The sequence below is a fragment of the Oncorhynchus keta genome, chromosome 32, assembly GCF_023373465.1.
Source record: "Oncorhynchus keta strain PuntledgeMale-10-30-2019 chromosome 32, Oket_V2, whole genome shotgun sequence".
NCBI classification, from domain to species: Eukaryota; Metazoa; Chordata; class Actinopteri; order Salmoniformes; family Salmonidae; genus Oncorhynchus; species Oncorhynchus keta.
The window spans coordinates 12,905,576-12,932,421 of NC_068452.1; the positions used below are offsets into that span (position 1 = coordinate 12,905,576).

Genomic DNA, 26,846 nt, shown 5'->3' on the forward strand with positions numbered 1-26,846 from the left:
TAGGACAATTCTACTGGAATGCAGCCGTAGGACAAGTTACCTGGAATGCAGCCCTAGGATAAGTGACCTGGAATGCAGCCGTAGGACAAGTATACTGGAACGCATCCCTGGGACAAGTGAATTGGAATGCAGCCCTGGGACAAGTGTGCTGGAATGCAGCCCCAGGACAAGTGACCTGGAATGCAGCCTTATGACAAGTGAACTGGAATGCAGCCTTAGGACAAGTGAACTGGAATGCAGCCCTAAAACAAGTGAACTGGATTGCAGCCCTAGAACAAGTGAACTGGAATGCAGCCCTCGGACAAGTGTAGTGGAAAGCAGCCCAAGGACAAATGAACTGGAATGCAGCCCTAGTACAAGTGACCTGGAATGCAGCCTTATGACAAGTAAACTGAAATGAAGCCGTAGGACAAGTGACCTGGAATGCAGCCTTAGGACAAGTGAACTGGAATGCAGCCCTAGGACACGTCTACTGGAATGCAGCCCAAGAACAAGTGAACTGGAATGCACCCCTAGAACAAGTGAACTGGAATGCACCCATAGAACAAGTGAACTGGAATGCTGCCCTAGGACAAGTAAACTGAAATGAAGCCGTAGGACAAGTGACCTGGAATGCAGCCTTATGACAAGTGAACTGGAATGCAGCCCTAGGACAAGTGTACTGGAAAGCAGCCCAAGGACAAATGAACTGGAATGCAGCCCTAGTACAAGTGACCTGGAATGCAGCCTTATGACAAGTGAACTGGAATGCAGCCTTAGGACAAGTAACCTGGAATGCAGCCCTAGGACACGTCTACTGGAATGCAGCCCTAGAACAAGTGAACTGGAATGCAGCCCTAGAACAGGTGAACTGGAATGCAGCCCTAGAACAAGTAAACTGAAATAAAGCCGTAGGACAATTGACCTGGAATGCAGCCCTAGGACAAGTGAACTGGAATGCAGCCCTAGGACAAGTAAACTGAAATGAAGCCGTAGGACAAGTGACCTGGAATGCAGCCTTATGACAAGTGAACTGGAATGCAGCCCTAGGACACGTCTACTGGAATGCAGCCCAAGAACAAGTGAACTGGAATGCAACCCTAGAACAAGTGAACTGGAATGCAGCCCTAGGACAATTCTACTGGAATGCAGCCACAGAAGAAGTGAACTGGAATGCAGCCTTATGACAAGTGAACTGGAATGCAGCCTTTTGACAAGTGAACTGGAATGCAGCCCTAGGACAAGTGAACTGGAATGCTGCCCTAGGACAAGTAAGCTGAAATGAAGCCATAGGACAAGTGACCTGGAATGCAGCCTTAGGACAACTGAACTGGAATGCAGCCCTAGGACAATTCTACTGGAATGCAGCCATAGAAGAAGTGAACTGGAATGCAGCCCTAGAACAAGTGAACTGGAATGCAGCCCTTGAACAAGTGAACTGGAATGCAGCCCTAGGACAAGTAAACTGGAATGCAGCCCTAGGACAAGTGCACCGGAATGCAGCCCTAGGACAAGTAAACTGGAATGCAGCCCTAGGACAATTCTACTGGAATGCAGCCCTAGGACAAGTGAACTGGAATGCAGCCCCAGGACAAGTGAACTGGAATGCAGCCTTATGACAAGTGAACTGGAATGCAGCCCTAGGACAAGTGAACTGGAATGCAGCCCTAGGATAAGTGACCTGGAATGCAACCCTAGGACATGATAATTGGAATGCAGCCCTAGGACAAGTGTAGTGGAATGCAGCCCTAGGACAAGTGAACTATAATGCAGCCCTAGGACAAATGAACTGGAATGCAGCCCTAGGACAAGTGAACTGGAATGCAGCCCTAGGACAAGTCTACTGGAATGCAGCCCTAGGACAAGTGACGTGGAATGCAGCCCTAGGACAAGTGAACTATAATGCAGCCCTAGGACAAATGAACTGGAATGCAGTCCTAGGACAAGTGACCTGGAATGCAGCCCTAGGACAAGTCTACTGGAATGCAGCCCTAGGACAATTGACTGGAATGCAACCTTAGGACAAGTGTAGTGGAATGCAGCCCTCGGACAAGTCTACTGGAATGCAGCCCTTGGACAAGTGAATTGGAATGCAGCCCTAGGACAAGTGTACTGGATTGCAGCCGTAGGACAAGTGACCTGGAATGCAGCCCTAGGACAAGTGAACTGAAATGTCGCCCTAGAACAAGTGAACTGGAATGCAGCCCTTGGACAAGTGAACTGGAACAAAGTCTCATTGTTGTCTGGTAAATATTGTCTATCTAATAAGGTGAAAGAAGCATCATGCAAACTCATTCATAGAATCTACCCTGTAAAGACCTTTATTATACACAATTGAAAATAGCTATTGATAACAAATGTGTATTTTGTGATTGTGACCCAGAGACTCTTGACCATTTTCTTGGGGACGGCTCTCATGTCAGAAGATTTTATTTTAAAATAAACAACTATTAATGCTAATCTGATATTATGTTTTATTTATCCAAATGATATGGACCCTGATTTAACTTTCATTGTTCATTTATTTATCTTTCATGGAAGATTCTTTGTCCATAAAATGAAGTGGACAAACCCCTCTTCACATGATTTAAGATATAATTTAAATATTTTTTATCAGTAAATGTAAAAACAAAAAAGCAATACGCACCATAAAAGTATTTAACAAATTGAATATGAAACTTGATATGTAATACCTCTGTTTGTTAGGTTAATGTACTCTTGTTTGTATATTTCTGTTTTTTTGTTGTTGTATTTGTTGTGTTCATAATAAAAACTAAGTTAATAAGTCTTTAACCACACTGTGTTGTTACACTGGTGAGAAAAACTCATGCTTCCTAAACTAAAATCTACATTTCCCTCAACTGCGTCCAGTCAGCAGATGGACGAGATGCCGCTTAGGCCGCCCGTTTTGACTCCGTCAATAATTCAGCAGAGCAAGTTTGTATGAAGGTCTGGTTATTAAATGGGTACATAGTTCAATAGTAATATCCTGTAAAAACCTCTGGTGATGAACTTTGCTGCCCTGTTTCCAGTTGTCCACATTTCTGGAAGAACCTATTCAAATAAGTAAGTAAATAGATTTTGAAAATGGAAAAAAACGATTATATTATTAGCTAACTAGCTACAGTGTAGGCTAACTCAAATGAGCTGCTAAATGAGCTGCTAAATGAGCTATCTAGACAACTTCAGATACTGTATAGATAGCTAGCTAAGTGAATTAAATATCACCCGCTACCTATTCAGGTGTGTGAAGGCTACCGTTAAGAATAGTAAGACACTTCATTACTTCTATAACTAACTAGCTAAATTGTTTGTCCTTGTGGGTCGGTTCATGTTTTTCAGCATAAAGTGCTCTGCAGCCACTTAATGTGGTGTGGACACCAGGTGAGGAGGCCGCACACACAGATTCCTGTTGAACACTGTCGCTTTAACTACCTTATTTTCTCAATAACATTCTCTCTCTTTCACTTCATCCCTCTCTCCCCTTCTCCCTAAATCCTCTAGGTTATATCAGCTGTGTTGGTGAACCCCTCCTTCATCTGAACTGGCTACATAGAGGACACAGCATGATCAGAGGTGAGAGGTCACTTGGTCAGGTCAACAGGAAGTATTATTAAAGAGATGCTTTACATTGAAATACAGATAGATGCAGTAGTCCAAGAGTTAATGATCCAAGGTCAGTTTATATTACACAGGAAGTATTATTAAAGATATGCTTTACATTGTAATACAGATAGATGCAGTAGTCCCAGAGTTAATGATCCCAGGTCAGTTTTGCATTTCACCTCCTGATTGATGACTAACAATGTCAGAATAAAAAATAAAAACACAAGGCTTAAACATGCTCTCTCTGTCCATTTGTCTCTCATCTGCAGATATGTTTTGTTGTGAGAGGATGCCAACCCCCAGTCCCATCATCGCCACCTCACCTGCTTTTAAGATAACCTTTGGGCCGACTAGAGACACTATTATGTAATTGTAATGAACTGAGAGAATATTTAGCTGCCTTCCCTGCTCCTATGTGTTTACCTCTTTCCCTTTCTGTCTTTTACACCTCTCCCACCACCTCCTCTTTCTTCCTGTTTTTATAATTCACAACAGATGTGCATTGAAGTACAGATTGAACTTGTATTTATAACACTTGGATAATGAGATTTTCAATAAAGCGTTTCACATTCTCTAATGGTTGAAATGAAGTGTAATGTGATGAAATACTCCACCTATCCTGTGTTTATCAGATCAATGCAGATGAAGGGCATTAGATGTTGAGATGAACCGGTGTTAAGAGTATTTACATGATGCATAGAAAGTGTAGTGTAGTGTTTTTTAACATTATATTTCTGTATATATGAATTAACTAGTTAAATCTTGTTTCTAGTCTATTAGTTACAATGTGTAACCATTGATGTCCCAGGACCAAGGTTGGTAAACACTGTTGAAGTGTATAATTGTAATACATACATGCAGACACAGCATCATTCAAAGACTGGAATTTGATACTCCTGGTATTGGATATGACTGAAAAATAATCTCAAAGACATTCATACCTAAACTGCACCTTTATTTGCCATGGTAGAGTACATGATCAGTGAATATATTAAATGTACAGGCTACAATGTGGGGATCTCATGCATGGTAATAACTACATGTATATACGACTTGTATCCTTGGTCCAACATGATATTATATTCTACTCAATCCATAGGCTTCATTAATGTAATTCCGGCTGTTTTTATTTCAAAAAATATTTCCACGACAATAGCTAGCTCCGTGATGTCATCTATCTGCAATGGCAAATATCAGCAAGGAAAGCTTACAAAATTGTACATTCAATTTGCAGTAAATTCTTCAGCTAGATTCTATACATCCACTGTTTCACAAAACGACAACCTGGTTTGCTGGTTGTTTCAGGAGTCACTAAAACAACCAGGATTACAATTTCATACTCATGTCACAATACCCATAAAGCTAGCCAGTTTAACGTAAAGCTAACTGCTAAATCGCGATTTCCGTAAATGAACTATGATTTTAAAAAATGCATCAAAGTTTGTCTCTACATTAACGAACATTCCTGTCAACTGTACACGTTTTTTACTGACGTTATAATCCTTTACATTTCTGTCCAGTTCTGTGTAGGGGTACCCCTCTCTCCTAGTATTTCTGTCCGCCATCTTTGCTGATGAAAGTCTAACAGTCACGAGTGCAGCAGCCTCCCCCGGTCCATGAAAGTCAAACAGTCACTAGTCTCTGGTGCAGCAGCGTTCTACGAACGTTTAGATGCGATGGAACGGTTGACGAAAAAAATTAATTCACAGAAAAAATATATTGACTGATATTGATTTATTTAGGGGGGGACTAATGAATATTTTAGTTCTAGTGACGTCCCTGATTCCTACCCTTTAACTTTTTGTCTGGAAATAACGTATACAATTTACTCAACTGCGTTACCCACTCCAATCAGCAGATGGCTGTGTGGGAATTTATGGTTATGCTGCTAGTGTGACGTCTAATCTAGTGGACGGAAATCTTATTTCAACAGCAGCAACAATAGTTAGTCAGACAACTCAGTAGCTTGCTAGACAAAATAGCCGAACCAATATATCGCTTTAGTGTATATTAGCCACTGTGTTTTAAACCCACTTCTGTCGTCTTGGTTAGTCATCCGATTTAATTTCGTATTTACGGTGTTGTTGTTATTATTCAGATTGCGGTCTGGTTAAGTTAGCATTAGCCTAGCTAACATCCCCGACCATGCGGTCACTAAGCTACTCTCCTTCTAATGAAGAGGAGGATATCACAGTAAAACAAGAAGTAGAGGGTGAGGCCGTTACTGTGAAAGAAGAGGAAGACATGTTCAGAGTGAAAGAGGAGGAGGATGTTACAGTAAAAGGAGAGGATGAAGCAGTTTATGGAGTGAAAGAGGAGGAGGAGGAGATGATTGTTACATCGAAAAAGGAGGAGGAAGAAGAGGAGGAAACTGGATATCTGGGCCTGGTTTCCCAAACGCATCTTAAGGCATCCAATGGTTCTAACGATGAATTAAACCATAAGATGGTTTTGAGAAACCGTTCCCTGATTAACACTAGTAAGTACTGTCTTAAAAACAGAGGCACAAACTCTGCGGTTGAACTGATGTTAGGTGTTAAAAGCAGAAATCTGCAATTGCTACATCCATATTGTGACTTTTAAATTGTTTATTTATAGACATTGATTCTTGAATAATATAACACGTATAACACATGCCTCATGAGCTTAGTTCAACTGCTGTACCCCATCAGAACCCCAAATAAGCTTTTTTTACTATAATGTTTAGAAACCATGTAAATCAACACTGTATCGCCTCAACATGGTTCATACTATAATGTTGATATCATGGATGGTCAGTCCTTGCATCCATAGGTCTGTCTGTCTGTAGTTACATTTCTCCAACCCCATAATCATTTTATTACCAGAACAGTGGTGGAATGACAGATTTGTTATTGTTTGAACTGCAGATTGCTGGGTTGTGTGGGTTTTTTAAACAGCAACAAAATGGCTGTCCAGAGACTTGGTTTGGTAAACAGCTGAGGGATGGGAGAAGGAGAAGTGTAACCACTCTCACATTCATAGAGAGAGCTATAGTAGCAACTGTAACCTAACACCTAGCGACCTCGTCAAGAAGTTCAGACATCTTGGCGTAACAGTTATAAGGTGTTGGCTTGACAGTCGCTGCACCCAGGTTTGAGTTCAGCTCAGGGCTACCCCCAGAATTCACTACACTATGAATACAAGGACTGGCCATCCATGATGTCATAACGATAGTTTAACCAGGTTTCTCGGCTATATAGTATATTCTAGAATTCATCCATGATGTCATAATGATAGTTTAACCAGGTTTCTAGGCTATATAGTATGTTCTATCATTGCCCGTGTAGATTTCCTGTGGGGGTCAAATTATTAGAGCGGTTGATGCGTCATTGTATAATATTCAGCCAATGTTTTTTCATGCCCTTACATTAAAGGCAAGACATACCTCGATTCAATTACATTCATAAATTGGTTTGAAACCTTTGTTTTAAACCCTTCTCAAAGTTGGTGCCTTGACGGATTTAAAAAAATGGTTTGTCATTAAACACTATTTGTATTTAATTTAAATGTAACCTTTATTTAACTAGGCAAGTCAGTTAAGAGCAAATTCTTATTTACAATGACTGCCTACCCCAGACGACAATGGGTCAATTGTGCGCCCCCCTATGGGACTCCCAACCACCACGGCCGTTTGTGATACAGCCTGGATTTTGGACCAGGGTGTCTGTTGTGACACCTCAAGCACTGAGATGCAGTATCTGCTGTGCCACTCGAGAGCCCGAGTCATGTTCCAGTGCTGTCCCCAACTAAAATACATATTGGTCAACCAAGAGTAATTTTCTTTCTACCATTCGCCCCATGTGTTTTTAAATCTATATGTACTGAACTTGTCTGATGCTTTAAGCACGCTGTTTGATTAAATAAATTATACACACAAATGACTAGAGGGAGCCGGCGGTCACCGTGACCCGACCAGAGGGAGCCGGCGGTCACCGTGACCCGACCAGAGGGAGCCGGCGGTCACCGTGACCCGACCAGAGGGAGCCGGCGGTCACCGTGACCCGACCAGAGGGAGCCGGCGGTCACCGTGACCCGACCAGAGGGAGCCGGCGGTCGCCGACGTGACCCGACCAGAGGAGCCGGCGGTCGCCCGACGTGACCCGACCAGCGGGAGCCGGGCGGTCGCCGACGTGACCCGACCAGCGGGAGCCGGCGGTCGCCCGACGTGACCCGACCAGGGGAGCCGGCGGTCGCCGACGTGACCCGACCAGAGGGAGCCGGCGGTCGCCGACGTGACCCGACCAGAGGGAGCCGGCGGTCGCCCGGCGTGACCCGACCAGAGGAGCGGCGGTCGCCGACGTGACCCGACCAGAGGGAGCCGGCGGTCACCGTGACCCGACCAGAGGGAGCCGGCGGTCACCGTGACCCGACCAGAGGGAGCCGGCGGTCACCGTGACCCGACCAGAGGGAGCCGGCGGTCACCGTGACCCGACCAGAGGGAGCCGGCGGTCACCGTGACCCGACCAGAGGGAGCCGGCGGTCACCGTGACCCGACCAGAGGGAGCCGGCGGTCACCGTGACCCGACCAGAGGGAGCCTCCCCCGTCTGCTGCTGGACTTCATCAATTCTGCTGTTCTGCTCCTGAAATTTTCAGTAATAGACTACACCAGCAGTCAGCAACCTTTTCCAGTTGGAGGGTCAATTTATCTGACCATTTCTACCAATCTGTGTGCCAGTTATGATTTTCATATGTACATTTTCCTGAAACAGATTAATTTGCTGTATATGGATTTGCTATAGTGGCTAACGCCCTTGTCCTGAAGCTAGCACCAGTTAGCCTCGAGCCAGGTGCATCTACCGGCTCGCAAACAAAATTACTCCAGCTACAATACCTCTTGCGTAGTCATGACTACCTAACGGCTTCCCTGGTTCATATATATTGCTGTTCACTGGACCCTATGATCACTTGGCTACATAGCTGATGTCTGCTGGACTGTTCATTAATCACGGTTCTCCATTTTGTTTAACTGTCGGCCCCAGCCTCGAACTCAGGCCCTGTGTGTAGTTAACTGACCCTCTCTGCCCATTCATCGCCATTTTAACTGTTGTTGTTGTCTTACCCGTTGTCTTAGCTAGCTCTCCCAATCAACACGTGATTGCTTTGTGCCTTGCTTTATGTCTCTCTAATATCAATAATCCTTGTATACTGTTGTGTAGGGTAGTTATCATTGTTTTGTTTTACTGCATAGCCCCTAGTCCCACTCAACATGCCAAAGAGAACTCATTTGTCCCACCTCCCACACATGCGGTGACCTCACCTAGCATAACTGGTGCCTCCAGTAGATGCAACCACTTATCGTCACTATGTCTCGGTTTACCTCTACTGTACCCGCACCCTACCATACCCCTCTCTGTACATTATGCCTTGAATCTATCCTGCCACGCCCAGAAATCTGCTCCTTTTATTCTCTGTTCACAACGCACTAGACGACCAGTTCTGATAGCCTTTAGCCGTACCCTCATCCTACTCCTCTGTTCCTCGGGTGATGTAGAGGTTAATCCAGACCCTGCGTGTCCCCAGGCTCTCTCATTTGTTGACTTCTGTAACCATAAACGCCTTGGTTTCATGCATGTTAACATCAGATGCCTCCTCCCTAAGTTTGTTTTTCTCACTGCTTTAGCACACTCCGCCAACCTTGATGTCCTTGCTGTGTCTGAATCCTGGCTTTGGAAGGCCACCAAAAATTCTGAAATTTTCATCCCCATCTTCAACATTTTCTGTCAAGTTAGAACTGCCAAAGGGGGGAGGAGTTGCAATCTATTGCAGAGGATGGCCTGCACATTTCTATCATACTTTCCAGGTCCATGCCCAAACAGTTCGAGCTTCGAATTTTAAAAATTATTTTCTCCAGAAATAAGTCTCTCCCTGTTGCCGTCTGTTACAGACCCCCCTCAGCTCCCAGCTGTGCCCCGGACACCATATGTGAATTTATTTCCCCCCTGTCTATCTTCAGAGTTAGTTCTGTTAGGTGACCGAAACTGCGATATGCTTAACCTCTCTAGAGGGTGTGGGACGCTACCATGCCACATAGCCAACATCCAAAAACAGAAATACTCATTATAAAAATTAATGAAACATACAAGTGTTATACATCAGTTTAAAGATTAACCAGTTGAAGCTAGGGGGGCGCTATTTCATTATTGGATAAAAAAACGTGCCCGTTTTAAGCGCAATATTTCGTCACAAAAAGATGCTCGACTATGCATATAATTGCCAGCTTTGGAAAGAAAACACTCTGACGTTTTCAAAGCTGCAAAGATATTATCTGTGAGTGCCCCAGAACTGATCTTACAGGCGAAACCAAGATGCAACTTCAAACAGGAAATGAGCAGGACTTTTGAGGCTGTTTTCCATTGTCTCCTTATATGGCTGTGAAAGCACCACGAATTAGCCTGCCCTTTCTATCGTTTCTCCAAGTTGTCTGCAGCATTGTGACGTATTTGTAGGCATATCATTGGAAGATTGGCCATAAGAGACTACATTTGCCAGGGGCCCGTCCTGTGTCCTTTGTCTACGTTGGTGTGTAATTCTCAGTGGCAATAATTTTACCATGCGATACAGACAGAGAAGTATCGTTCCTGGAAGTGTGCATCATTGAAGAGATATGTGAAAAACACCTTGAGGATTGGTTCTAAACAACGTTTGCCATGTTTCAGTCGATATTAGGGAGTTAATTTGGAAAAAAGTTTGGCGTTTGGATAACTGAATTTGTTTTTTTTTGGTAGCCAAACGTGACGCACCAAATGGACCGATTTCTCCTGCACAAAAAATCTTTCAGGAAAAACTGAACATTGCTATCTAACTGAGAGTCTCCTCATTGAAAACATCCGAAGTTCTTCAAAGGTAAATTATTTATTTGAATGTTTTTGCTGGTTTTTGTGAAAATGTTTCCTGCTAACGCTAAATGATACGCTAGCTATCAGTACTGTTACACAAATGCTAGTTTGCTATGCTTGAGAAGCATATTTTTGAAAATCTGAGATGACAGTGTTGTTAACAAAAGGCTAAGCTTGAGAGCTAGCATATTAATTTAATTTCATTTGCGATTTTCATGAATAGTTAACGTTGCGTTATGGTATTGAGCTTGAGGCTATGATTACGCTACCGGATCCGGCATGGCTCCATGCAAGAAGTTAACTTGTTAATCCAACCACTGTGTCAGATTTCAAAAAAGCTTAAGGCGAAAGCATACCATGAAATTATCTGAGATCAGCGCCCAGCAGACAAATCATTACAAACAGTTACCAGCCAAGTAGAGGAGTTACACAAGTCAGAAATAGCAATAAAATGATTCACTTACTTTTGATCTTCATATCGTTGCCCTCACAAGACTCCCATTTACTCAATAAATGTTAGTTTTGTTCAATAAAGTCTCTTTATATCCAAAAACCTCTGTTTTGTTCAGTAATCCACAGGCTCCAAAACAATCACAACAGCCAGACGAAAAGTATCAGTAAAGTTCGTAGAAACATGTCAAACGATGTTTATAATCAATGCTCAGGTTGTTTTTAGCCTAAATAATAGATAATATTTCAACCGGACAATAACGTTGTCAATATAAAAGGTTGCTCTCTCGGGCTCACACATGAAAAACCTCTGGGATACTGAATGGTCCACTCATTCAGAGTGGTCTTACACTCTCATTTTTCAGAATACAAGCCTGAAACCATTTCTAGTGGATGCCATAGGAAGTGCAATTTGAGTCCTAAGTCAATCGAATCTATATAGGCATTCAATGGAAAACTACAAAAATATAAAAATCCCACTTCCTGGATGGATTTTTCTCATGTTTTCGCCTGTCATATAAATTCTGTTATTCTCACAGACATTATTTTTAACAGTTTTGTAAACTGTGTTTTCTATCCAAATCTACCAAGTTTGCTTTTCATCCGGAGGTGAAAATAGTGCCCCCTACCCTAGTGAGGTTAACACCCTAGCCGTCCTACAATCCAAGCTAGATTCCCTCAATCTCACACAAATGATCAAGGAACCCACCAGGTAAAGCCCTACATCTGTAAACATAGGCACCCTCATAGATATTATCCTGACCAACTTGCCCTCCAAATACACCTCTGCTGTTTTCAATCAGGATCTCAGCGATCACTGCCTCATTGCCTGCATCAGTTAGGGGTCCGCGGTCAAACGACTACCCCTCATCATTGTCAAACGCTCCCTAAAACACTTCTGCAAGCAGGCCTTTCTAATTGACCTGGCCCGGGTATCCTGGAAGGATATTGACCTCATCCTGTCTGTAGGGGATGCCTGGTTGTTCTTTAATTGTAATTTCCTCACCACCTTAAATAAGCATGCCCTTTCAAAAATGTATAACTAAGAACAGATATAGATAGCCCTTGGTTTTCTCCAGACCTGACTGTCCTCGACCAGCACAAAAACATTGAATACTCTCTTCGATATGCAACTTTTCAGAGAAGTCAGGAACCGATATACACAGTCAGTTAGGAAAGCAAAGGCTAGCTTTTTCAAACAGAAATTTGAATCCTGTAGCTCTAACTGAGGCTAGGAAACACTGTCACCACCGATAACTCCACGATAATCGAGAATTTCAACCAGCATTTCTCTATGGCTGGCCATGCTTTCCTCCTGGCTACCCCAACCCTGGCCAACAGCTCCCCACGCCCTGCAGCTACTTCCCCAAGCCTCCCCAGCTTCTCCTTCACCAAAATCCAGATAGCTGATGTTCTGAAAGAGTAGCAACCTGGACCCGTACAAATCAGCTGGGATAGACAATCTGGACCTTCTCTTTCTAAAATTATCCTCCGCCATTGTGGCAACCCCTATTACTAGTCTCTTCAACCTCTCTTTCGTATCTTCCGAGATTCCTAAAGATTGGAACGCTTCCACGGTCATCCCCCTCTAAAGTGTGTGGCACTGTAGACCCAAACTATTACAGACCTATATCCATCCTGCCCTGCCATTCTAAAGTCAAGTTAACAAATAGATCACTGACCATTTTGAATCCCACCATACCTTCTCCGCTGTGCAATCCAGTTTCCGAGCTGGTCACGGGTGCACCTCAGCCACGCTCAAGGTACTAAACGATGTAACAGCTATTGAAAAAAGACAGTAATGTGCAGCCATCTTCATCAACCTAGCCAAGGCTTTCGAATTTGTCAATCACCGTATTCTTATCAGCAGACTCAACAGCCTTCGTTTTTCAAATGACTGACTCGCCTGGTTCACCAACTACTTCTCAGACAGAGTTCAGTGTGTCAAATCGGAGGGCCTGTTGTCCGGACCTCTGGCAGTCTCTATGGAGGTACCACAGGGTTCAATTCTCAGACTCTTTTCTTTGTATATACCAACGATGTTGCTCTTGCTGCGGGTGACTCCTTGATCTACCTCTACGCATTCTATATACATCTGGCCCTTCTTTGGACACTGTGTTAACAAACCTCCAAACGCGCTTCAGTGCCATTCAACACTCCATCCGTGGCCTCCAACTGCTCTTAAACACTAGCAAAACTAAATGTATGCTCTTCAACCGATCGCTGCCCGCACCCCACCACTACTCTGGATGGTTCTAACTTAGAATATGTGGACAACTATAAATACTTAGGTGTTTGGCTAGACTGTAAACTCTCCTTCCAGACTAATATTAAGCATTTCCAATCCAAAATTAAGTCTTCCTATTTCGATTCATCGCTACCTTCACTCACGCTGCCAAACATACCCTCGTAAAACTTATCCTTCCGATCCTTGACTTTGGAGATTTCATTTTCAAAATAGCCTCCAACACTCTACTCAGCAAACTGGATGAAGTCTATCACAGTGCCATCCATTTTGTTACCAAAGCCCCATATACGACTCACCACTAGGACCTGTATGCTTTCGTCGGCTGGCCCTCGCTACGTGTTCGTCGCCAAACCAACTGGGTTCAGGTCATCTATAAGTCTTTGCTAGGCCGCCTTTCCTCAGCTCACTGGTCACCATAGCAACACCCACCCATAGCACGTGCTCCAGGAGGTATATCTCACTGGTCATCCCCAAAGCCAACATCTAGTTTGGCCGCATTTCCTTCCAGTTCTCTGCTGCCAATGACTGGAAGGAATTGCAAAAATCGCTGAAGTTGGAGATATATCTCCCTCAGTAACTTTTTAAGAATCAGCTATCTGAGCAGCTTACCGACCGATTGCTGATAGCCCATCCAACTGCCTTCCTCATCCCCATGTTTTGATTGATTTTTTTTTGCTCTTTTGCACACCAGTATTTCTACTTGCACATCTATCACTCGTTAATTTGTTAAATTGTTTAATACTTTGCTACTATGGCCTATTTATTGCCTTACCTTCGTACTCCATTTGCACACACTGTATATAGATTTTTCTATTGTGTTATTGACTGTACTTTTGTTTCTCACTTGTAACTCTGTTGTTTTTGTCACACTGCTTTGCTTTATCTTGGCCAGGTTGCAGTTGAGAACTTATTCTCATCTAGCCTACCTGGTTAAATAAAGGTGAAATATATAGATATATTTTTAAATAGTAGCTTTATTGACAACACTCAAATCGATACTGTCATTAACACAGTTCTTCAATAATTACACATAATTCTTAATACTGTAGCTGTTTAGTTACAGTCACATGTTCAACTATCATCAGAAGATCCAGGAAATCATTTTCTGAATGCCAGTCAAATGAGAAACATCACGACATGCAACAACAATCAAAGTGCTTCTTCAATCATTACTCTGGTCAAGACAGTTATGCCATGTTCCACGTTGGATCCAACATCCCTAACAAATTGTTGTTTATAATGTTATTGTCTGCTTGATTTACTGTAGGGTCTCGTTGGTCTGTTTGCACACAGAGATACTTGGCTCATAATGTGTAGAGAACGAGGCTATTGTACAACAGAGCTGTTTTCCTATATTTGTTGTTAGGTGAAATTATGGGTCCTACAGTAGATCTATACAAACTCCCATTATCAGGCTGATGAAAAAGCCAAAGAGCATTTTACTGGTTGAAGTGTTTTTTAAGTACAAAGCGGTTGATTTGCGATGATGTACACAAACATTATATTAAGCAGCACATTCAAAAGAGCCTGACAATTATAATCCAAAGTAGAGTGAAATGCATTCATTAGCAACCTGGAAATGGAGGTTACTCCCCTGAGTGTCCCCCATTCAGAATACATTGTGAAAGATGAAAATCTTTGCTCCAGGAAGATATACTACATACAATTTTAGCAAACACAGAAAGGGGCCTATATTGGAGACCAAAAGTCATCTGGCACACTGCTTAGTTTCAACAACATGAATAACTTATTTCTAGTCTACAAACTTATATGTTACTACTAATGTGAAAACAAGACAAAATATGACTATTGGTGCTCCTTTTAAGACAAATGTCAAATAATCATTACATTCATTACAGACGTCAATTGTTGCCAACAGCGTAGCCATGATGTTGTACATCACCTTTTACAGTGGATTTCTGCTGTTGTGGGCCTTTAACCATCTGTATTACTTTGTCATTCACACAGGAGAGAGAACTGTCTACCATGGGTCCTCTTGGGAGCCTCAACAACGTCATGATGCTGACAAGGCAGAGAAGAGTCTCTCCCGATCAGAACTCCTCAAGAAACACCAGCAGAGACCCACAGGAAAGAAATCTTATTGCTGCTCTGACTGTGGGAAAAGATTCACCTCATCAGCAGGCATTAAAATTCATCAGAGAATCCACACTTTAGAGAAACCTTATTGCTGTACTCAATGTGGGAAGAGTTTTGATGCATCAAGCCATCTTATTGTACACCAAAGAACACACACAGGAGAGAAACCATATTGCTGTGATCAATGTGGGAAGAGGTTTACTCAGCTATGCAACCTAATATCACACCAGAGAATACACACAGGAGAGAAACCTTATAGCTGTGATCAATGTGGGAAGAGTTTTACTCAGCAATGCACCCTAATATCACACCAGAGAATACACACAGGAGAGAAACCGTACAGCTGTGATGAATGTGGGAAGTGTTTTGCAAGGTCGAGCAATCTGACTCTTCACCAGAGAACACACACAGGAGAGAAATCTTATATCTGTGATCAATGTGGGAAGAGTTTTACTAGGCTAAGCAGCCTGATATCACACCAGAGAATACACACAGGAGAGAAACCATACAGCTGTGATGAATGTGGGAAGAGTTTTGCAAGGTCGAGCAACCTGACTCTTCACCAGAGAACACACATAGGAGAGAACCCCTATAGTTGTACTCAATGTGGGAAGTGTTTTTTTACATCTAGCCATCTGAAGATACACCAGAGAAGACACACAGGAGAGAAACCTTATAGCTGTACTCAATGTGGGAAGTGTTTTGTTCAATCTAGCCATCTGAAGAAACACCAGAGAACACACACAGGAGAGAAACCTTATAGCTGTACTCAATGTGGGATGAGTTTTGTTCAATCTGGGGAAGTGAAGATACACCAGAGAACACACACAGGAGAGAAACCCTATTGCTGTACTCAATGTGGGAAGAGTTTTGTTCAATCTTGCCATCTGAAGAAACACCAGAGAACACACACAGGAGATAAACCCTATAGCTGTGATCAATGTGGGAAGCATTTTACTCAGTCAAGCCACTTGACAGCACACCAGAGAACACACACAGGAGAGAAACCTCATAGCTGTACTCAATGTGGGAAACGTTTTACTCAGTCAAGCCACCTGATATCACACCAGAGAACACATACAGGAGAGAAACCTTATAGCTGTGATACTCTGATATAAGATATCTGATTAAACATCAGAAAATACATGCATGAAGGAGTTTTTTCATGATATCAAACATTGTAGAATCAGTATTTTAATGATGTCACAATGTAGAAGGTTTTAACATTGTAGAAGGAGTATTTGGTTGCTGATTGCCTCAAGTGTGGGCAGTCAAAAAGTTTTGTGTTTTGCTTTTAGCCTGTGCATCACAATTTATTTTGACTGCAAGTTTTTCCTGTATTGGAGATGAGTTTTGTTTGGGCTCCTTCCAAGGGGACGAGAGTTCTAGAAGCAAGTGAGTTTAAGGATTCTATAGAAAGAAAAAGAAAAGATACGATTGTATATTATTATTTAGAAATAAATGTTTTTTAAATAGTTTTTAATTGTTGACAGCCTGTAGACACCATGTTTATATTGTAGAAGGTGAAGTATTGTAGTAGAATATGTGAAATGGAAGTTATTTTCTGTTGGTGGTGCGCAAAAATTTCCAACAACAATATAGGATATATTTGTTGTTTTAAAGGGGAAAGTGTTACAGGCTTTTGTTTTTCCATTTATGTTTTGAGGTTGGACTTTAGCACGTAGGAAAGGGGGATACCTAGTCTGTACAACTGAATGCGTTCAACTGAAATGTGTCTACAGTGCACTGATTGGTGTCACCTCGTTTCACCCGACCTGGTCCAGGTTTTATTTAAGAGTGTCTGGCCCAGTGCTCCAGTTGTATTGATAGATGTGGAGAGTCAACACCTTTAGTTGCTCCACCTTTTTTGATTTGCTTCCTGGGGGGGATGGTGGGTGGGGAGGGAGGACCCAACACACTGCCTGGGTCATGGGTTGGGATGGAGGACGGGGGGGCGTCAGGAGAGGAGAGGACGTCCCCGCCGGTGGAGATGGACCAGGGGAGCATCGGGTGAGTCTCCTGTTTTTTCTTTGGTTTTTGGGGGTTTTATTTGTTGTTAATAATTAAATGAATAGTTCTGTTTCTTTTTTTAGTCTAAATGTTAGGGGGTTAAGGAATAATGTTAAAAGGAGGGCGGTTTTTTGTTATTTAGAGGGGGTGGGGTTTGATTTTGTTTTTTACAGGAGGTTCACCTGAGGGATGGTGGGGATGTGTGTAGATTTAAGAGGGAGTGGGATAAGGGGGAATCTTTTTGGGGCATAGGAGGGGTGCACTCAACAGGAGTAGGGATTTTGTGTGGGCATAGAGAGGTTAAAATAGAGAACACTTTTGTAATAATGCAGGGTAGAATTTTAGGGATAGATGTTAAGTTTAGAGAAGCTAGATATAGGTTAATTGGGGTGTATGGGCCACAGGTGGCGGCAGACAGGAGGCAGATGGTGGACTGTCTGGCGCCCCTGTGTGTTACAAACAGGCACTTGGTGATAGGAGGAGACATTAATATAGATTTAGGGGTAGGCGGTGATAGCAGTGCAGGTGCCATCTCTGGGCTAATGGCTTGCCATGGTCTGGTTGATGGTGGCCTGCACACTACTCCGGCAATGGTCGGTCCTACATGGCGCAACTCCAGGGGGGTTGCGCGGAGGCTCGACTACATTTTTGTATCCAGGTCTTTGGGTCAGTTGTCTGGGCGGCTGTTGCCTGTTTTCTTCACGGATCACAACGGGGTGTTCCTGCAGGTGGGATCGCCAGTCTGCCTCTTCGGTAGGGGGTACTGGAAGTTAGATCGGGATATACTGGAGGAGCAGGCTTTCGTTGATGCATTTTTTTTGTTTCTTTCGGAGGCTTGACGGCCTCCGGTCCATGTGCGAGGGGGTGTTAGAGTGGTGGGATTTAGTTAAGGGGAGGATAAGAGCTTTTATAGTAGGATATTGTAGAAGGAAAAAAGGGAGGAAAGGAGGGAGGTGGATCGTATCCAAAGGTTAATTGAACTCGAGTACGAGGCAGGCAACCTCGGCGGGTCGATTGACTGGGAGAGATTCGCAGCCCTAAAGGCGCAGCTCAGGGAGCTGCAGGAGCGAGCTTTCCTGGAGCGTGCGCATAGTGGCTTTCTAGAACATAATGAGACTTGTTCCGCTATGTTCTTTAAGTCGGTTAGGGCCAGGCAGAGTAGGAAGGTAATGCATGGAGTTAGGGAAGAAAATGGTAGTATAGTAAGTAAACCAGAGGAAATGGTCAGGGTGACAACTGATAATTTCCAAGGTTTATTTAAGGAAAGGGAAATAGATGTAGAGCAGGGAAACGTGTTTTAGAACACTTGTCCCGGCGGTTGCCAGAGGACATTAGAGACGTGATGGAGGCCCAGATCTCACTAGAAGAGGTTGAGAGCGCTCTTAGGAGGATGGGAAAAGGGAAGGTGCCTGGGATGGATGGGCTGCCGGCTGAGTTTTACCTCAAGTTTTGGGGTATACTTGGACCAGTGGTTCTCGAAGTCTTGAAGGCCATCCTTGAGACGGGGGTCCCGGGGGGATCAATGGCTGTTGGTGTGCTGTCACTTCTTTATAAGAAGGGGGAAGCAACTGACCTTGGCAACTGGCGGCCATTGACCATGCTGTGCGTAGATTACAAGATTCTTGCAAAGGTTTTAGCAGACCGGTTGCGCACAGCCCTTCCCTACGTCGTCCACGAGGATCAGATGTGCCGGGTAGAGGGCCGCTCTATAAGATGGAACCTACAGTTGATCAGGGATTCCATCGCTTGGGTTGAAGATAGAGGGCTGCCTTTAATGGTAGCAGCGCTAGATCAGGCGAAAGCTTTTGATCGCGTGAATAGATATTTTCTATTCAGGGTGTTAGGTAGATTAGGATTTGGGGAGAAGTTTATATGTCGGAGCGGGGTGTCGAGTTAGTGTAAATAGTCACTTAGGTGACGTTTTTGACCTCTCGTCTGGGGTCAGGCAGGGATGCCCACTCTCGGCTCTCCTCTTCGTTCTGTACATGGAGCCTCTGGGGGCTTCCATTAGGGCAGACACAGGGGTGGAAGGCTTGTTGATCCCTGGAAGTGGTGGGCTGCGTGTTAAGATGACGCAGTACGCCGACGACACTTCCTTGCTGTTGTGCAAGGACTCGTGCCTGACAAGGTCCCTTGCCATCTTTGGGGATTTCACCCGAGCGTCGGGAGCAGTTCTGAACCATGCAAAGTCTTCCGTCAAGCAAGTTTTTTGGAAGATGGCGCGGTAGAACGGATGTGCCTGGGGGTTTATCTCTCTGTGAAGGGGCCCTGAGGATTCTCGGGGTTCATTTTGAGACCTCCGGCTCAGCGACGCTAAACTGGAACATGCGTATCGCAGTGGTACAGAGGAAGCTAGCAATGTGGAAGGCTAGGTATTTGTCTTTTATGGGCAAAGTCCTGGTCCTAAAGGTGGATGTGTTGCCGTCTCTTTTGTATTTGGCGTACATCTACCCATTGCCGGCTTGTCTGAGGAGGCCTCTAGTGAGGCTTGTGTTTGTGGAGTGGCAGGTGCGAGTAGGTCGCCAGGGCACGCATGATCTGTCCCATCGGGGAGGGAGGTAGGGGGTTACCACATTTCCCCCTCAAGCTGGACTCAATTTTTGTTTCTTTCTTGTTAGCGGAGCTTGCTCAGCCAGTGATACACCCGTCCGGTTACCTCCTGCGGGTGTTCTTCTCGTATCAGGCGAGAAGCGTAATGGTGTGGTCTAACGGGGGTCCTCGGGCGGAACAGCTGCCGTGGCACTTTGGTCATGCGGCCAAGTGGCTGCGTGCGCACCCCGAGGTTGAAGTTGCCCGAGTAGGTTTAGACCACAGGCACCTGTACGAGGAGGTCAGGCAGGCAGGGAGTCCTGCGCCCGTAGCGGGCATCTCGTCAGTGGTCTGGGAGGGAGTGCAGGCGCGGGGCCTGGACAACGGGCTCAAGGACCTGAATTGGTTGAGCCTTCATAAGCGTTTGCCGGTACTTTCCATCTTGTACCGGTATAGTTTGGTGCAATCCCTCACCTGTCCAAGATCCTCTTGTGGCAGGGAGGAGACTGTGCGCCATGCCTTCTGGGACTGTGCCTTTGCCAGACTAGTCTGGGCTAGGGCACGGGTGATGCTAGGTGTGGTTAGGAGTGATTTTGTTTTGACATGGTCTAGGCTAGAGAGAGGCGTAGGGAGAGCAAAGGGAACGGATATGGACAGGTTTCTGCTCTGGCTTCTCATGAGTCTCTTTAAAAAGGGACTGTGGGAAGCCAGGAAGAATTTAGTCAAGACAGGGAGAGATTGGGGGGTGGAAGGGATAGTGAGAAGGGTGGAAGGTGATTTGAGGGGGAGGATGAAGAGGGAGGAGAGGAAGTGGGGGAAGCATGCGGCACGGGAGAGGTGGAAAGGGGGTTTAGGGCTGGGAGTGTTGGAGTGAGTTTGGTAAGGGGATAGATTAGGGAAGGGGTTAGGCATGACGGGGAGGGACGATGCTCCCCTGAGGTTTGTTTTTGTTTGGTGTTTGGTGATTTGGTTTTGTAAATATAAGTAATTAAGAATGAATGAGAGATATGATTTTGTAAAGTGTGAATGGTATTGATTGTAAATAAATTATTTTAACCACCTTTTTGGTTTGCTTCCTGTCTTTAATTTGGTGTGGGTTTTTCTTTTGTTTGCCTCTTCTTGGGCAGATTTAGTGTTCCCATGGTGGGTGTCTTATGTCCCAGTTGTTGTCACTAGTCAAATTCCAGTGGACACCCCCATAGTGTCTTTCAGAGTCCCTCCTAAAAAACAAGCCAATATTTTGGGTTGGATATTGTATTCAATTAATATTTTAATCAATGGAATTTCCTTAATGTTCATTATTCTTTCAGTTGTTAATCTTCTGTTTGTTGTGTACTAAATATTTTTGTTTGTATTCATTTTGTTTTTTTCCTGTGAAGCCATTGGGTTGCATCCATGTCTGAAATGTGCTGTATAAATAAAGCTTGATTTGAACATATTGCAAAACAAATTAACCTCATGACTGACAATCAACAGACTTAATTATTTCATTGAACCTTTATTTAACTAGGCAAGTCAGTTAAGAAAAAATTCTTATTTACAATGATTGCCTACCAGGGAACAGTGCTGCCTTGTTCAGGGGCAGAACATATTTTTACCTTGTCAGCTCTAACCACTAGGCTACCTGCCGCCCTCTTGCATAACTAATGAGCACATATTTTAGTCCATCTTAGTACGAAAAACAGTATCAATTCAGTGTATCTTCCACTATGTCAAAACAGTTTCACTTTTCAATCAACCCAGTACATTTGTTGAAACTGAAAAGTTTTGAAAATCAACAATCCGTTAAAGGATTCAACAACTGTAAACTGAAACAAACAATTGGATCAAACAGATCAATCCCATTGGACATTAGGTTTCATTCAGACCCTGCAGGGTTTAGATTAAGCCAGGACTAGTTAAACTAGGACATTTAAGAAGCTTTCCTGAACATGGCTTAGTTAGTCTGAGACTGGAGTCAGGTAAGTAAGCCTAAATGAGGACACCTGGATTTAGCCTGATTAGGTTCATTTTGAACACCTGGGTTAATCTCGATTAGGTTGAGTAATCTTGAGACGAAACAAAGGCAGAGGAAAAAATAATTTGTTCAAAAAAACTTTAGTCTATGAAAAAACGCTCCACTTATTGAAGGTAAAAACCACACTGCTGCTAGAACAAGCAGGTTGGGCTGCAATTTGCTGTGAATTCAATGTAAATGTTACCACAAGAAGAGTACAACAACTTCAGGTGAGATATCTGCATTATCAGGATTACAAGAAGAAACAACAACTAGAGGTAATATATTTAAATGTATTTATTATTTCACCTTTATTTAACCAGGTTGGCAAGTTCTCATTTACAATTGCGACCTGGCCAAAGTAAATCAAAGCAGTTCGACACATACAACAACAAAGAGTTACACATGGGGTAAAACAAACATACAGTCAATAATACAGTAGAACAATAAGTCTATATACAATGTGAGCAAGTGAGGTGAGATAAGGGAGGTAAAGGCAAAAAAAGGCCATGGTGACGAAGTAAATACAATATAGCAAGTAAAACACTGGAGTGGTAGATTTGCAGTGGAAGAATGTGCAAAGGAGAGATATAAATAATGGGGTGCAAAGGAGCAAAATAATGAAATAAATACAGTAGGGAAAGAGGTAGTTGTTTGGGCTAAATTATAGATGGGCTATGTTCAGGTGCAGTAATCTGTGAGCTGCTCTGACAGCTGATGCTTAAAGCTAGTGAGGGAGATAAGTGTTTCCAGTTTCAGAGATTTTTGTAGTTCGTTCCAGTCATTGGCAGCAGAGAACTGGAAGGAGAGGCGGCCAAAGGAGGAATTGGTTTTGGGGGTGACCAGAGAGAAAAACCTGCTGGAGCACTGCTACAGGTGGGTGCTGCTATGGTGACCAGCGAGCTGAGATAAGGGGGGACTTTACCTAGCAGGGTCTTGTAGATGACCTGGAGCCAGTGGGTTTGGCAACGAGTATGAAGCGAGGGCCAGCCAACGAGAGCGTACAGGTCGCAGTGGTGGGTAGTATATGGGGCTTTGGTGACAAAATGGACGGCACTGTAATAGACTGCATCCAATATATTGAGTAGGGTATTGGAGGCTATTTTGTAAATGACATCGCCAAAGTCGAGAATTGGTAGGATGGTCAGTTTTACAAGGGTATGTTTGGCAGCATGAGTAAAGGATGCTTTGTTGCGAAATAGGAAGCCAATTCTAGATTTAACTTTGGATTGGAGATGTTTAATGTGAGTCTGGAAGGAGAGTTTACAGTCTAACAGACACCTAGGTATTTGTAGTTGTCCACGTATTCTAAGTCAGACCCGTCCAGAGTAGTGATGTTGGATAGGCGGGCAGGTGCAGGCAGCGATCGGTTGAAGAGCATTTAGTTTTACTTGTATTTAAGAGCATTTGGAGGCCACAGAAGGAGAGTTGTATGGCACTTATGCTCACCTGGAGGGTTGAGTGTCCAACGAAGGGCCAGAAGTATACAGAATGGTGTCGTCTGCGTAGAGGTGGATCAGAGACTCACCAGCGGCAAGAGCAACATCAATGATGTATACTGAGAAGAGAGTCGGTCCAAGAATTGAACCCTGTGGCACCCCCATAGAGACTGCCAGAGGCCCGGACAACAGATCCTCCGATTTGACACCATGAACTCTATCAGAGAAGTAGTTGGTGAACCAGGCGAGGCAATCATTTGAGAAACCAAGGCTGTCGAGTTTGCCGATCAGGATGTGGTGGTTGATAGAGTCGAAAGCCTTGGCCAGGTCAATGAATACGGCTGTACAGTATTATATATATATATATATATTATTATATATATTATTATTATCAGGATTACAAGAAGAAACAACAACTAGAGGTGAGATATCTGCATTATTATCAGGATTACAATAATAAACAACAACTAGAGGTGAGATATCTGCATTGTAATTATTTCTCAAATTCATATGTTTGTGACATCACTTCTATTATTAAATTATCTCTGCCTTTTTATAGACTCTGTGGAAAAACCTTAAACTGTCTTTAAAAAGAAAGAAAGCAGAGGGAGATTTACTACTGGTGGTGGACCACCAAAACAACACAACACTGATGAACTGAGTGACTTCCTGTCTGGAATAATAGAGCAGCAGCAACCTCTGGATTGTATACCGGATGATGACCAACCTCTGGATGGTATATACCAGACGATGACCGACCTCTGGATGGTATATACCAGACGATGACCGACCTCTGGATGGTATATACCAGACGATGACCGACCTCTGGATGGTATATACCAGACGATGACCGACCTCTGGATGGTATATACCAGACGATGACCGACCTCTGGATGGTATATACCAGACGATGACCGACCTCTGGATGGTATATACCAGACGATGACCGACCTCTGGATGGTATATACCAGACGATGACCGACCTCTGGATGGTATATACCAGACGATGACCGACCTCTGGATGGTATATACCAGACGATGACCGACCTCTGGATGGTATATACCAGACGATGACCGACCTCTGGATGGTATATACACCAGACGATGACCGACCTCTGGATGGTATATACCAGACGATGACCGACCTCTGGATGGTATATACCAGACGATGACCGACCTCTGGATGGTATATACCAGACGATGACCGACCTCTGGATGGTATATACACCAGATGATGACCGACCTCTGGATGGTATATACACCAGACGATGACCAACCTCTGGATGGTATATACACCAGACGATGACCAACCTCTGGATGGTATATACACCAGACGATGACCAACCTCTGGATGGTATATACCAGACGATGACCATTTGGACAGATCAGATGAAGAACTGAGCACAAATTGTACATATACAAACTCAGTGTACTGGCTCTTATAACCAAAGACAGTAAATTGGTTACTTCCTTTGGTAAATATATTCCTCTGTCTGTGTCAATCTTTATTCTTCTTCATTCTAAGAACCATATGAGTTTATTTGTGCTTCTAACCGTGTTCTTTTTCCAGAGGAAAGGAATGTTACTATGTAGTAACTCTTAGTAGACCATGTCACTATGTAGTAACTCTTAGTAGACCATGTCACTATGTAGTAACTCTTATTAGACCATGTCAATATGTAGTAACTCTTAGTAGACCATGTCACTATGTAGTAACTCTTAGTAGACCATGTCACTGTGTAGTAACTCTTAGTAGACCATGTCACTGTGTAGTAACTCTTAGTAGACCATGTCACTGTGTAGTAACTCTTAGTAGACCATGTCACTGTGTAGTAACTCTTAGTAGACCATGTCACTGTGTAGTAACTCTTAGTAGACCATGTTACTGTGTAGTAACTCTTAGTAGACCATGTTACTGTGTAGTAACTCTTAGTAGACCATGTTACTGTGTAGTAACTCTTAGTAGACCATGTTACTGTGTAGTAACTCTTAGTAGACCATGTTACTGTGTAGTAACTCTTAGTAGACCATGTTACTGTGTAGTAACTCTTAGTAGACCATGTTACTGTGTAGTAACTCTTAGTAGACCATGTTACTGTGTAGTAACTATTACTAGACCATATTACTATGTAGTAACTATTAGTAGACCATGTGTCTCACCCTAATATCTACTGTCACCAAGCAGTTGTCCACTATGTTGTCTTCTCTGAGACTGAGACCAATGAAGAGTTGAGGGAAATCCTTCAATGCTGAGTTGCACCTTTCCAACGGGCAACAATGTTTGAGAACTCTCAATGAGGAGTGCATCCACCCTGAACATTGATGGAAAACCAGTCGTTATGGTTACGGTACTCCTCAGCATCAGGAGTTGATGGACACTTGCTTGGAACATGACATGCATCTAACCAGCCAATCACTTCTGGGAACTGCCCATATTCATACAATTGCATTTTATAGTTGGCTTGACCAGCAGCATCAGGAAACTTGATGTAAAGACTCCTCGGTTCACAAATGGCCCTGCAGACTTTGAACAATTAAACACACAGTTGCTTCACTGGAACCACACAAATCCCCAGTTTCACAATGAAAGATTCCAGATGCCTAAAACCCCAAAGTGATCATAAGTTGGAGAGAATTTGGTGAAGGCCTTCCTCTTTGAGACAGAGAGGAAAGTCTAGGCTCAAGCAGAGATATCTCCAATGCATTATCTTTGTACATAGGAAAGCGGTCTCAAAGTAATGTAATGGATGTCTCCTATCCACCAGTACTGGTCTGACCTCTGTAGTGCATGTTGGTCTTCATTTAGACATTCCAAATAGTCCAGGCTCCCTCACAAACAGCACAAAGCAGAAGTTAAACCCGCCTTTTTGAAAGATTAATTTAAGCTTCCATTTAGTCCTAAAGTAGCTCTAATCTGCCCTCTTGCAATCTGCTTTGTTGAGTCCAGAACAGGCTAAATCTACCACTATTTAAAGAGAAGTCGCTTTGAGATAAGACAGCTCAAACAACCATTTTAGTCTGGGACCAAGCTTAAGATTAGCTGGGAAACCGGCCCTGAATGTTTTATATAATATGACTAAATGTGTTTGTGTTGCAGGGGCAGTCAAGAAATGGAACTGCAAGGCCACAGGACATGACATAATCAGAGCTGTGGGAGACCACCTCAAACCTCTGGTAGAGCCGGGGGTGGTGTTTACCACTCCACCACACCTTCAGCAGGCTGGAAAATTGAGATTGATCCGTTTGATCCATTTAAAAAAAATGCAGTTCTCAGTAATTGAATCCTTTGACGTATTGTTGATTTCAACATTTTCCATCTTCAACAAATGCACTGAATTTATACTGTTTTTCATACTAAGATGGAGCAAGAGTTTGTTGATTGGTTCCATTTATTTTTGCAATATGTTCAAACCAAGCTTTAATTAAACAGCACATTTCACAGGAAAAAAAACAAATAAAAACACACACAGCAAACAGAAGAATAACTGAAAGACTAATGAACATTTCAAGGAAATGCCTTTGATTAACAAGAACTGGATGCTAAAACCCAAAATATAAGCTTGTTTTACTACATTGTTTGTTGTTACATTTCCCAGCAAGAAAACCAGAAACGTCACTTAACCTCTAGGGGGTG

At 43.4% G+C, this 26,846-nt stretch overlaps 4 protein-coding genes across 4 annotated transcripts in view; 2 read left to right on the top strand and 2 right to left on the bottom strand.

Moving 5' to 3' along the window:
- Window positions 1-21,205, bottom strand: part of LOC127914403 (uncharacterized) — a 38,539-nt gene extending 17,334 nt beyond the window's left edge. The window contains exon 1 of the mRNA XM_052490256.1: window positions 20,252-21,205. Coding sequence (XP_052346216.1) covers window positions 20,252-20,689 — 438 coding nt within the window. The 5' untranslated portion in view covers window positions 20,690-21,205. The remainder of the gene's footprint in view (window positions 1-20,251) is intronic.
- Window positions 1-26,846, bottom strand: part of LOC118365099 (zinc finger protein ZFP2-like) — a 323,918-nt gene that overhangs the window by 290,799 nt on the left and 6,273 nt on the right. The window lies entirely within an intron of this gene.
- Window positions 1-26,846, top strand: part of LOC118365129 (zinc finger protein 501-like) — a 309,516-nt gene that overhangs the window by 139,843 nt on the left and 142,827 nt on the right. The gene's annotated exons all lie outside the window — the stretch shown is intronic.
- LOC118365096 (zinc finger protein 501-like) overlaps window positions 5,460-26,846 on the top strand; it is a 117,788-nt gene continuing 96,401 nt past the window's right edge. Inside the window, exons 1-2 of the mRNA XM_052490208.1 lie at window positions 5,460-6,064; window positions 15,110-17,627. Coding sequence (XP_052346168.1) covers window positions 5,731-6,064; window positions 15,110-16,356 — 1,581 coding nt within the window. The 5' untranslated portion in view covers window positions 5,460-5,730 and the 3' untranslated portion in view covers window positions 16,357-17,627. The remainder of the gene's footprint in view (window positions 6,065-15,109; window positions 17,628-26,846) is intronic.